This window comes from Ovis canadensis, chromosome 5 (assembly GCF_042477335.2).
Source record: "Ovis canadensis isolate MfBH-ARS-UI-01 breed Bighorn chromosome 5, ARS-UI_OviCan_v2, whole genome shotgun sequence".
NCBI lineage: Eukaryota > Metazoa > Chordata > Mammalia > Artiodactyla > Bovidae > Ovis > Ovis canadensis.
In genome coordinates, this window is record NC_091249.1 from 62,447,018 (window position 1) to 62,460,694 (window position 13,677).

The following is a 13,677-nucleotide window of genomic DNA, read 5'->3' on the forward strand; positions in this document are numbered from 1 at the left end:
AAATAAAGGGGCCCCCTAAGGGCAATATGGCACCAGGATGGTGCCAAAGGAGACTGAAGGACCCGCCCACTTCCCCACCCCGGCCGAAACTGCAATTCCCCTCCCTGCCGCAGGGGGCACTGCAGGCCCCGGGGAGGTTGGGGCGGAGCGCTGCGAGGGGCCCGGAGCTGCCGCCCCGCTCCGAAGCGCGGGGGGCGCTGTGCGGGGCCCGGGCTGCGGCTCCGCTCCCGGCCACGGGGGGCGCTGCGCGGCGCCGGTGGTTGGTGGTGGCTGTTGGGGGGGGTGGGGGGGAGCCGCGGCCGCGGGTGGTGCGGAGGGAGGCCTTGCGGGCGGATCGGGAGATCGGCGGCGGAGGTGGTGGGAGGCGGCGGGCGGGAGCACGGGTCCGGCCGGCCCTGGCGATGGCGGACGCGGCAGCCTCCCCGGTGGGCAAGCGGCTGCTGCTTCTGTTCGCGGACACCGCGGGCTCGTCCTCGGCCTCGGTCCCCGCGGCGGCGGCGGCGGCGGCGTCGGCGGGCGGAGATCCGGGGCCTGCGCTGCGCACTCGGGCCTGGCGGGCCGGCACGGTGCGGGCCATGAGCGGGGCGGTGCCCCAGGACCTAGCGGTGAGTGGCGGCCGAGGCGGGCACTCGAGGCCGGGGTTGCACGGCCTGCGGGCGGCCTCCCCGGGGGCCTTTGTGAGGGGGCGGTGGGGTGGAGGTGACCCAGTTCCGCGCCCCCAGATCTCCTCAGCGCCCCCCGCCGGCTCCTCGGCACCCCGAGCTCTGGCCAGCATGGCTTCCGCGTCGGGGTGCGCGCCCTGGTTTACCCCGGGGGACAGCCAGGGCGCTAGGAAATGCTGCCTCCACCCGGCAGGCCCCGCCTCCTGAGCGACCCCTTTCTCAGCGTCCCCCCCCCCCCCCCAACACTCATACGGAGCAGGCTCTAGCACCCTGGGTTCCGGGGCCCCTTAGAGTTTGCCCGTGTGCCGCTGCCCCCTGGAAGAAGCGGACCTGTAGTCTCCAGCCTCTCGTGGGAGACCTGCGCCCTGTTCCCTTCTTCCCCGAGCCCCGAATGGGGCGGGAATGTGGGCACTTGTGGGAGATCGAGAGGCTGCAGTTGAAGCTGCTCAGGGCTTTTTTATCTGGCAGTTACTTCCTCCTTGTCTGAGCCAGACTCGGCCAGGCTGTCTCCAGAAAGGCCAGCTCTCTTCAGGCTCCTCTCTCTTTGCGCTTCTGGGTGACAGGAGCTGCCGTAGTGGCTGCTTTTGATAAGTTTGAGATCTGTCTTAGCAGCCAAATGGGGCTGTTGGGTGGTGCTTTTTATCTCCGAGCTGGGCAACTCCCCCAAACCTTGGGAGAGGTTTTGTTTTGAAACTTTGTGTTGGGGCATGGCCACTTTTGAATACTTGTCTTGGTGTATTTTGTGATTAAAGTTGTTCAGTAATAGAACTTAACTAGCATTCGTGTCCGTGATGCGTTATTTTTGTTAATGTAGCGACAAAATGTTGTCTTTGAACTTTGGCAAGCCTCTTTAGTTCCTCATTCTGATAGCGGCCCTAGGTTGTGTGTTGAGATAAGGCTGTGAAGAATAGGGGGATTCTTTTAGATTGTAATAGATCGCAGCCAGAAGGAAAATTTTCTTGATGAACTTGCTTTTGCAGATATTTTTTTCGCTGTAAACGGGAATTCATTTTGTAAGATTTGATGTTAACATTGCAGGTTTCTGATACTCATTTTCTACCTATCGATCAGTGGTTTTAGACTCCCCGCCTCGCCCCATATAGGTCTTCTGGGTTGTTTTGCTTGTGGCTGGCTTTGGCTTTAAGAAAAAGGCTGCTTGGACAGTTGGTGAGGCTTTAGTGGGGCGAATTTTTAAAGAGATATCAGGAATATAATGAGGTGAAGAGGATGATTAAGCAAGGAGATTTGGAGTTAAATTCCTTTGCGATTTCTTTAGAAGACTGCTTTTTAGGTTAAGACTGGGGGAGAGGTGTCACATTTAGATCCAGTAATTTACCACCTTGAATGCAAAACTTAGGTTAAGATCCACCATTAAATGCATATTTTGACCTAAAAACTTAGTCTGTCCTAGCCTTTCAGTCGAAGTTTTCTGTTCTAGTTGTTTCCTCCATCAGATGAATTGCTAATGAGCTCTGCACCTGAAATGGCTACCCATTCACTTTGTTGTTTGCTGAGCTCCCAAAGGGCGATGGTTTTTGAAGCTCACGGAGATGATGGACACCTACTAAGCTAAATACTGAAGAATTGTGCCACTGGGCCCATGGAAGTGGTTTCTCAAACCAAGTAAAAAGTTTCAGTGATTCAAAACAAAGTGTTACAACTGTGTTGAGGTCTTGGATGGAGCTGTATGCATTTAGAAGCAAAGGCAGTGTGGGGTTTTAAGAATAGGCTTATGCTTGTCTCGTATGTATAATCAAGGAACATAGATGAGAAAAAAGCGACAACAAAACTCAGCCTTTAAAATATTTTACTAGCTTGCAAAGTTGCTCAAGAATTGCTGCTGTGATGATGAGGTTCAGTTAATGACAACAACTATTATAGAATCAGAACTGTCCGTTTGTTTTCCTTTTTCATTAAAGAGACTTCCTTTGGACCCTTGGCATGTGTGCCTTTCCAATTTTGCACCACACAACCGTAGTAAACACAACTGTCTTCCAATCAAAAGTGTTCTTCCTGTACTCAAGGGTGGAGTTTGCAAGCAGCTGGCCTGTGATTGGACAGATTTTCATTCAGTTATGTTTAAGATGTTTTCAGGCATGCCTGGTTTTGAGAAATGCATGGCAGGGCGCCCCCTGTTAAGGATGAGTAATTGAGGGTTGAATGAATGAGTTTTTGAAGTGATTGCAAACACTTTGCAATTTTAGGCTCCATTAATATCCTCTTTCTAAATAATTTTGATCCAGAAATCTTTCAAAATGCAGTCCTGATTCATTAATGAACCCTCCCCCCCCCCTTTTTTTGAAAGCATTATTAAAGCCATAAGTCAGGATCTTGATCAAGAGTTTTGTTGAAAAGAATTTGATAGCTGGGCATTTTCCTCACCAAAGCTATGCTGAGAAATAACTACTGAGATTTTGAATTAAGTAGTTAAACATCTTTTTTCCTTTCACTCTTCCTTGTAATGGTAACTTTATTTGTATTTCAAAATAGGCTTGTTATATTTGAAAAAAAATCTAGTTGCAAAATTAGTATTATGGATTTTTATGCCTTTCTAACACTATGTCCTCTTTGTGTTCTGGATCGTTATTGGTCCATATAAGTGACAGAGACCTTGGGACCTTCACATATGTAGGCATAGTAAATACACAGACATACAAAAACATAGATTTTTCTTTTTTGGAATAATAAAAGCAAAACTTGCATTTTGCAGAATGTTAGAATGCCAAGAGTATACACAGGAAGGTCAACAATCTGCATCCTTTAGCAGCTTCCACTTGTTGAAGAAGCCTTGTGTGTCTTCTTAATACTGGTACAAAAATATAAAAACATTTCTTTCTACACAAAAGGTGGGTTTTTTTTTTTCATTTTTTTTTAAGCAAATGCTATCATACTGTGCAATATCTGTAGCCTGTGTCTTTTTTTTTCTTTCCATTTAACATTAGACCATGGGCATCGGTACCCATGACCTTACTCATCATTTTAGATAACTACATTATAGAATGGATGTACAATGATTTATTCAATCATTTCCCTTTATGATGGACATTCAGGGTATTTTAAATTTTTTAGCACTTACAATGCAGTTAGTATCTTTGTATATACGTCTTTATATAATCATGGTTTTATTTCTAGTTTAGCCATCCAGGAGTGAAATTGTTGGGTTAAGGAGTACATGTATATATTTTTATTTTATTAGGTAATGCCAGTTTATTTTCCTATGAGATTATAGCATTTCATACTCTCACCCACATGCAGGCAGTGCTTGTTTCTTTTCATCCTTGACATCTCTGGTGTCTTCAGTCTTTGTCATTTTTTGCAATCTGATGAGTAAAAAATAGTATCTAGCATTTTCATGACCACTGATCTTTTTCTGTGTTTATTAGTCTCTTTCATTTCTTTTATGAGTTATTTATGCCAAGTTTTTGCCTGCTTGAAAAAATGGAAATTTTCTTATTCTGTTCAAGTTCTGTATTTGGCATATTAATCCCTTTACCTGTCAAGAGTATCATTTCTCTCATTTGTCTTTTAACTTTGTTTAAGGGTTGCTTTGCCACATAGAAAAATAAAATGTTCATATCGGCAGGTCTGTTAGACCTTTCTTAATGGCTTCTGGGTTTAATTGCTTGGGAAGAAGACACCCACCCTCACCCCTGCCACCTTGAGCCTGTATAAATATTCTTCAAATTTTCTTTCTAATGTTTCATTTTTTTACCTTTAGATCTTTAGTCCATCTGGAATATTTTTATAAGTGGCATGTGTGGTGGACAATGTAACTTTTCCTACTGAGTAGGAATCACTTTGACACCACCAATTTTATTAACTAAACCATCCTTTTCTTTCTATATGATAGAATTAAATTATGCTTTTAGTAGTCATGAATTGTTTGGAATGTATATCTTACCTATCTCAGCTATCCAGAACTTGCAACAGGAGTAAAAGCATATCTGCCTTAATTTTTTTAACCCTTTAATTTTTTCATCTTTATCTAGAGGAAAGGTGGGCTCTAAAGTACTCCTTTTCTTTGATTTGAGTTGATGTAATAGATGTGGGAGTGTCCAGGCTAGTACCATATTTCTTCCGTCTGGTAATCTTCCAAGAGGAGTGAAAGCATATCTGCTTTTTGTTAAAAAAAGAAAAAACTCTTACTGAAAACTCTCCTCTTTGTGTCAGAGTAGGTGGACTTTAAAATAGCTGTCTAATTTGTTTCTAGATAATGTAATAATTTCCAGTATACAATTTAATATTATTTATTCTCAACCTAAGTTCACACATAGAACTTCAGCCCTAATTGAATTAGGAGATCAGCCTTTAATGATTATCCATAAGTATTCTTTTCTTGCTTATAATCCCTAAGCTAAATAAAAATCTGAATAATATTGTAGTATGCTGTTTATTAAAGTCAGTAGAATATGTTTTGTGGATTAGTGTATGGTTTAGAGAACTTTAAATAAAAATGAGATGGTCCAAAAGAATATATAATGGTTAAGTGTGAGGCCATCTACACACACTTTTCATCCTAACTCTCCCCTTACAGCAGGAGGTCTGTTTTTGAAACATTGAGCCACTATTGAATTTTTTAGGCACTCAAGTGCTTTGTGTAAGTTGCTTTTTAAAGTTTGTCTTCATTTATGTGTGTATGTCATTTTTGATACTTCTATCTTACTGTCTTTGCATTCTATTTATTTCAAGACTACAGTATGTCCGCCAGTGGTCACACTGTACACTGGTCATTTTGTCCAGCATCCTCTCCCTTCACTGTACCGTCAGATTTTTTTCTTGTTTATTATGCATTTATTTCTAAGAGTTGTTTCACTAACTCTCCATCTGTCAAGGACTCATTCCCTTCTTTAGAACTCACTTGCCTAGTTCTATTCTCCACCTTCTTCTTGTTGATTTAGTTTCCCCTCCACCTGCCTAAATCGGGTAACTAACATGGCATTTTCTGTTAGTGATTTTCTCAGCAACAGCTGGAGTGGGTTCCAGTAGGCTTTGCTTCCTCAAGGCCTGGGGGACACAACACCTGTTGCTGTTTCTCAGTTTTCCACTGCTTTTGACAGGTTGGTGGTTTTTAAGCCCTCCTCATCCCACTGTTCCTACTACTAAAGTGTCTTTTACCCTTGTTCTGCAGTTGGATAAAACTTGCCTGATTGAACAGTGACCTCGCTTAGTTTTGCAAGGGCAGGAGCTCTGGGTGGAGTGGGGGGTTGTGTCTTCAGGGGTAATCAGGCTCTAGGGAACTGATTCTCACTAACCAAACTCTTGAGACTGATTTGTAAATCCACATGTAAGGTTATTAATTTACAATGGGAGATAAACCTATCCAGAGATCTGCACAGAGCCCCCTCCTGGTCTACTCAGGAGACCAAATTACAGATAAGAGGGATCCTTGTCCTGCAAAGAATCAGACAAGGAAAGCTGGGCGTTGCCAAATGGATATTTACAACATGCACTCTTGCTGATCCTCTGCTTTCCTAGTGCTTTCTGGCTTCCATGTTTTATACCCCCTTTACCCTTTGCTTTTGATTTTGTCGTCCATTGAAATCCTGTAAAGAGAAATAAACACCTCTTCCAAGTCTTTCTAAATCCCAGTGTTTTTCCTTTATCACTTGTTGAGATACTTCTTTTGTAATATTTATTAATTTTTCTTGGTATAGATACATAACAAGATATATAGCTTATCTGCCCTTCTAGATTGTAAGTTCATCAAGAACAGGGAACATGTGCATTTCTACTATTCACTTTAAGTAGAATATTTAGAAGCCAGTATTATGTTAACTTTTATTTCTGATTTTTTATTTTATTTATTATGAATTTTCTACTCAGTGGCCCCCTGTATTTAACTTGATATTTAAGGTTTTTTCTTTTGTATATTTTTACTGATACTGACTCACGACTGATTTTCTTCTTTATATGATTGGATTTATATTTGGGACCCCCATCCAAGGTGCATTGTCAGTTGGTTTTTGTGATTTACATCAGAGTTATTAGATGTGTTTTGTTTTTCTGATTCTCAAGTAATAACATGTCTAGTATACAAAATGTAGAAGTTATTTTAATAAAGCCCCTGTAGAATCACAACCTATTAAAAACTGCTATGTTTGGTACATAGTCTAATCTTTTTTTAAGTTGAATTCATACTGTATTTTCAGTTTTGAGTTTTTCTTTTAACTGAATATGTCAGTTATTTTCATGTATTACCAAAAAATTTTGTATTTTAGGTGATTTTAATTTTTTGTCATTTTTTGTATTTTCCATAGTAACATGTGTTGCTTTCGTAACTGAAAGAAACAATAAATGCTCTCAAAGAAATCTTATAGTTTTTATTGACTGGCTAATTTATTTAACTGCTCCTCTTTCATTGGATACTGAAATTGTTTCAGATTTTATGCTTTATTAATATTTCTGTGATGAACGTTTTTGTGAATAAAGCCTGTTCTGTGTTTACTATGATTTCCTAGGATTATTGCCAGAAATGCTATTATGGAAATACAGGATATACACATACTTAAGATTCTTAATATATGACAGTTTTTTTTCCTTTTAAGCCATTCCAGTTTATATTCTGACCAGTTATGAATTTGCTTAAGAAATGCATATTTATCAGAAGCCCAAGATCCACTAGGCATTTCACATTATTTTATTTAATTCTACCACAGTTCTGTGAGGTATTTACTGTCCCTATTAATAGACAAAGGAAGTAAGGCTCAAAGAGGCTAAAGTAACTTGCTCCCACAGCTAAGAAATGAGGAAGTTGGGATGCAAATCCACATCTTTCTGATTCCACTGCACCTAAAACCATTTACATACACACACACACACACACACACACACACACACTTGAGTTTGTATTCAGGTTATTTCTGTGCTCAGTTGCATGTGACTGTTTGCAACCCCATGAACTCTAGCCCACCAGGCTCCTCTATCCATGGAATTTTCCAGGAAAGAATACTGGAGCAGGTTGCCATTTCCTACTCTAGGGGATCTTCTTGACCCAGGGATCTAACCCTTGTCTCTTGCACCTCCTACATTGGCAGGCAGATTCTTTACCACTGTGCCACCTGGGATTCTAATATCATTTGTAACAGTTCATATTTCATTTAGAATGTAGTTAGGAAAACTGGAAAAGAAAAGTTAGGAACCTTGAAAGTTTCCATTTTCCTTACCTTCTCATAGTCATTACCATATCCTGTTACTTTTATCTCTAATTTCTCAAATATGCTTTTCTTTCATACAGTCTTGATCTAGACCTTGGTTTAGGCCTTTTACATCTCTTAACCTGGGTTTTCATCACTTTATAATTAGTCTCCTCGCCTCCAGTTTCTTGCCTCTATGAGTTCCTTTCAAACCTGATCCCAAAGTTAATTCTTTCCTTTAAAAAAAAAGTTAATTATATAAATAATATGTCTAAGGACAAAAAAGGAACATTTATTGATAAGGTATTACCTTATTATCAGATAATACTATTATTCCTCCTATCCCAGCCCTTCTCCTGTCCTCCCAACTCCCTGAAAAATCTGCAGCTTGCTTTTTTCCATATATCTTAGAGTTCTATGTTCATCTATTAGATACATCTCATTTTTAAAATGTCCTTATCCCATAATTTGAATAAAGGATGTTTAATACTTTGTAATTTCTATTTTGATTTCCTATTTAAACTGAGTATTGGGAAAATTTTCTGCTCAGATGGTATTATCCTTCTAAAATGCACGTGAAAGATGTCTGTGTATATCATCATCATTTCCCCCACCCCGCTTAAAACAGTCAAATGCTCCCCCAAGGCCTATAGAAGACAACATAAACTCTCATGTGTCCAGGGCCAGGCTTATGAGAAATAGCTGGGCGACAGACTGAAGGGTATAGAGGGGATTGACTACTGGAGAGTTCAGACATACCAACAGAACCCCCACTCTGCTGACCAAACAAGAACCTTTGCCACCAGGTTTCAATTTATCATCCGTTAACATGCCAACAGAACACTTTACAGCTAACTTACTAGCTGCTACATCCTCCTCCTAGAACACCGAATCTGCTCTTAGGTTTCTCTGCTTTGGCACCTGCTGCGGTCTTTCTCTCCCTTCTCTGCCAGAAGAATACAGTTTGTCCTTTGAGATCCAGTTTGTATACCACTACCTCTTCCATGAATCCTTTCTTGTTTCCCAAAGCATATACCTTCTCTAATATGTTCAGTCTTCGTTACTGCTCTTATTACATGCCTCTGTAATAATTTCTGTACCTCTCTGTTGGCTCACTCATCTGGGGTTTGATTCCTTCCTGCCTAGTGCTACCTTATTCACCTTGATCTTCTTGGCCCTGGCAAGTGTTCTGTGCACATGCGCGCACACACACACACACACACGCATATTTCTGAGGCATTCTGTTTTTGTTGAGTGAGTGAATAAATTAATACCTTTATTAATTGTAGTAAGAATGGCCTTAGGACCAGAATCCAAACTGATTATTACATAATTATGTGGTTAGCATGAAAGTTTGTATTACTCAGACTACTACTGTCTGATTTTATCAAACTTAGGTTAACTTACTTGATTTTTTAAAAAATTTATTTCATTTTAATGTCACTGAATGAATGTGCATTACATATAGACCATGAAAGGGATTTTGAAATGAAAGTAAGCGTTTTACCACTAACTCTCCTTAACTAAGGAAATATTTTACACATCTAGTCCTTAGGCTCTAGCTGTACAATAATACTTTTTGCTACTTTTACTCTAATAGTAGAAATTTTTGAAATACTTGAAAAAAAATAAACTGTTTTAGTTCTGTTCTGTTCAGATTGTCAGCCTGCCTTGGCCAACTCTAACTCAGTCCAAGCACTACCATTGATTTTCGTTAGCTTATATCCCTTCTTCCTGTTTTGTGACCTAGCCACTGCCATTAAAAAAAAAAAATGTTTGTTTGGCTGCACTGGGTCTTAGGTGCAGCATGTCGGATCTAGTTCCCTGATCAGGGATAGAACCTGGGCATCCTGCATTCTGAGCGTGGAATCTTAACCACACTGGACCACCAGAGAAGTCCCTGGCCATTACCATTTAAAGAGTTCATGTTCTGTGTACTTTGACCTGAAATGATTCTTCACCTTATATATTCTAACTCCTTCCATCTCTAGCTAGGAGGGGGAACAGAGTGCTAGGGCCAGAAATAAGCCAGAATACTGGTAGAACATGTTTACATATATCCACATTCCATATTGCTCTCAAAACAAATTTGTATTGCTAGCCTAGAGCAGTTGTTTGATCCCAGAACATATAGCACTGTGGTTGCCAAGTTCAATACTTCATTCCTTTGCCCAGGAAGGTTAGGAAATAATTGCCTTTAAATTAGGTGAAATATGGCTTTCAAATATTTCAGCTCTCCCATGGTGTTTTCAGATGTGTTATGATAGAATTCCTGAATACTAACTTTTAAAATGTTCAAATTACTATATAAAGAATTACAATCATTACAGCTTTGATACAATGACTTCTTTTAGTGTTGTCCATGTATTTGGATGTTGGTATGACTTAGAATTTTGTGACTCATAAGTTGGCTTCCCAGGTGGCACTAATGGTAAAGAACCTGCCTGCCAATGCAGGAGACATAAGAGCCACTGGTTCGATCCCCAGGTTGGGAAGATCCCCTGGAGGATGAAATGGCAACCCACTCTAGTATCCTTGCCTGGAGAATCCCATGGGCAGAGGAGCCTGGCAGACTACAGTCCATGGGATCGCGCAGAGTCAGACACGACTGAAGCGATTCAGCACCAGCACCATGTTGATTTTTAAAGTAGTTGGCAGATTACCACTGTACATGGCACCTAGCTGTCAGGCACCAGAGAGCCTCAACCTCTGGTTTTCTAAGCTATGCCCAGGAGAGCACTGTGTTACTCAAGGTCAGACTCAACCTAGGGTTTCGACAGCCTCTGTTCCCTTTCATGACTTGGAAGGCCTTCAGTCATTGCCTCCTCTGGACATCAGTTATGACACCACTGAACAGTAATGGGACTGCTGTTCTCCTAGTCTTTGGTTCAAAATCCAAGTCATTTTTGAGTTTTCCCTTACTCTTATTCCAGCTAGTCATCATGCTTATTGATATGACTCATCAACTCTCATGAGCCCTGGTCACTTCCTTCCTCGTCTCACTGCTCCCACTCTAGGTCATGTAAGAACACCTCTTGTTCCCCACCCCACTCCCACTCTAAGCCATCTTCATCCACTGAGCTGAATTGTCCTGAAACAAACTGTTCTGCTTATGTTTTGACCTCAGAAACCTTTTACTGGCAGTTGCATGTATACACATTCACCCACACGTATACGTATCTCCCATTGGCAGATGGATGAACCCAAGTTTTATCCCAACATTTGGTGTCTTCCACATTGACTATTAATCTTTTTAGTCTCATTGCCCACTCATTCCCCACAGTGTGCTGTAGCTCCTGCCCATCCTAGAACTTGATTGGGACTTTTTTTTAACCTCATCCCATATCACTCCCTTTGCACACCTGAAGTGATCTCTCCTGCTTCTGAACACTCCCTATACCTTATTTGTTTTATCTTATGGCATGTTATTGCCCAAGTAGTGCTTTACAATTGACCAAAGTACTTTTGAATCTATTACTTGATTTAGTCTTCACAACCAGTCCATGAGGTATGTCTTATCACAAAGGAAGAAACCAAGATTTGAGAAGCGAAGAGTGACTTGCTTAAGTTTTCAGTTAAAACTAACACCTTAAGGTTAAGACGGAAATCCAAGCCTTCAGGAACATAAGCCCCAAGCTTTGTTCATTACTGCCTTTCTTGTTTCCTGAGTCTGTACTTAAATGCAAGTTTGAATACAACTCTTTACAGTTGTCAGCAAGTTACTTAAAGTTGTATATGATTCCCCCAGAACACATATTAATATGTGAATGAGCCCCTTCATATATTAAATGTAATGTAGTTTAATGTTCTTTCTCTGTAAAAATCATGCAGTTTAATGTTCTTTCTCTGTAAAAATCGTGCTTCCCCTTCTGAGCCTTATTTTCCCATGATTTTTTTTTAAGTAGATGTGAAACTTACTTAGCATATTACAAGTAATAAACCTAGAACTTTGTGTAATGAATTTAATTGCCCTACATTGTTACCTTTGGAAGTGTGATATGAGAAATTTCTTGTAGAGCCAAGTGGTTGGGAAAGTGTTGCTTCCATGAGACATTGCTTTGTGTTCTCCTTTTATACAGTGAAGACAATGCAACTGACCTCTCCATTTTCAGATTGGCCTTTAGGAAGCTCAGAGCCAAATCAGTAATCCATCATTCATCATATATCCCTCAGTCATAGAGCTGTATAGATCCTTATTCTCTTCATAAGTTTTCCCTCTTTTTATACTTTAATAGTGACTTCCTGTTGTAGTTTGCTTAGTCCTGATTTGCAAATTTATATTTTATCATTTTCTTGCATCTTTCCCAAAAGCCAACTAAAATTCTTTGAAGTGGGCTATAAGTACTCTAGCCTTTATTAATTTTAAAAGTTCACAATAGAAGTGTAAAAAATTTGTCTTTCTACCTATTAGACTATGAGCTCCTTGAGACCGGTGTTCTAGATTCCTTTCCGTATTCCTGAACCTAGCATAGGGGCCTTATACATAGTAAGCCCCCAGTTAGTGTACTTAGATGTAAATTGGAAACTAAGAGTTATAAATCTCAGTAGGATCATGGCTAGAAATTAATAACTGTAAATAACTAATGCCCCCTTAACTCTGTAGCCTCTTCTCAGAGTGAGGATGAGACCAACTTCCTGGCTCTGAAGTAAGATTGGTTTTTATTGAAATCCATTAAAAGAAGTTAAAAACAAGTTAAAAGTTTTCAAAACAGGAAGTTTGTGTTTGTTTTTATATTATAGTGTGGGATTTTTCCAATGTAACCTTAAGATGACTTTTTGTCTCTTTTTCCAGATCTTTGTAGAATTTGATGGCTGTAACTGGAAGCAGCACTCCTGGGTTAAAGTTCACGCTGAAGAAGTTATTGTACTTTTGCTGGAAGGGTCTCTAGTATGGGCACCTCGGAAGGACCCAGTCCTTATCCAGGGCACTCGAGTCTCAATTGCACAGTGGCCAGCCCTGGTGAGTGACTTTTATTGGCTAGAAGCATATTTGGGCTTTATTCCTATTCAACATGGTATTTATGCAATAGCTGAACTCTTTAGAATTCCCCAGACTCTAATGCTTTGTCCTTAACAGGCTTTTATTCTGAATTTACTAAAGCAAAAATTGGGAGAGATCTCTTCTCCTGTGCCTTCTGAAATGTTTTATATTAAGTAATATTTGATACTTTGTTTCTAAATAATTTTTCACCTTTCTTTTCTCATAATAATATTATGAAACAATGTAATTCTTAAAGTCTGTTTTTTCCCATAGAAACTTTTTTTTCCAGCTTTAGTGAGATAGAATTGACATATAACATTGTATAAGTCTGTGTACATGTGATGATTTTATATTTATAGTGAAATAATAATTACAGTAAGGTTAAAAGTTCTATGTCTCACATAGTTACATTTTTGTGTGTGTGGTAAGAACTTTTCTTTTTTAGCTTTGCAGAACAAGAACATTCTAAAAATCTCAATAAAGTATAATAATCTCATTGTTTTATAGAGTACCTTCCTACATATTATCTAATTTGCTTCTCACAACACATACATGGTAAGAACTTTTAAGATTTGCTCTCTTAGCAACTTTCAAGTATACAATACAGCATTTTAACTATAGTCACCGTGCTGTATGTTAGATCCTCAGAATCTACTCTTCACTGTAGCTTATACCCTTTGACCACTTTTACCCATTTCCCACACTCCCCCTACCCCTGGCAGCCACCAATATATTCTGTGTCTGTGAGTTCAGTTGTTTTATATTCCACATGTAATTGAAATCATACCATATCTGTCTTTCTCTGTCTGACTTATTTGACTTAGCATAGTGCCCTGGAGATTCAGCTGTGTTGTTGTAAGTGGCAGAATTTCCTCCTTTTTTATGGCTGAATAATATTTTT

At 40.1% G+C, this 13,677-nt stretch overlaps 1 protein-coding gene across 1 annotated transcript in view; it reads left to right on the forward strand.

Moving 5' to 3' along the window:
- The first annotated feature begins 188 nt into the window (after positions 1-188).
- Positions 189-13,677, forward strand: part of KDM3B (lysine demethylase 3B) — a 58,880-nt gene continuing 45,391 nt past the window's right edge. Inside the window, exons 1-2 of the mRNA XM_069592159.1 lie at positions 189-605; positions 12,588-12,755. Coding sequence (XP_069448260.1) covers positions 402-605; positions 12,588-12,755 — 372 coding nt within the window. The 5' untranslated portion in view covers positions 189-401. The remainder of the gene's footprint in view (positions 606-12,587; positions 12,756-13,677) is intronic.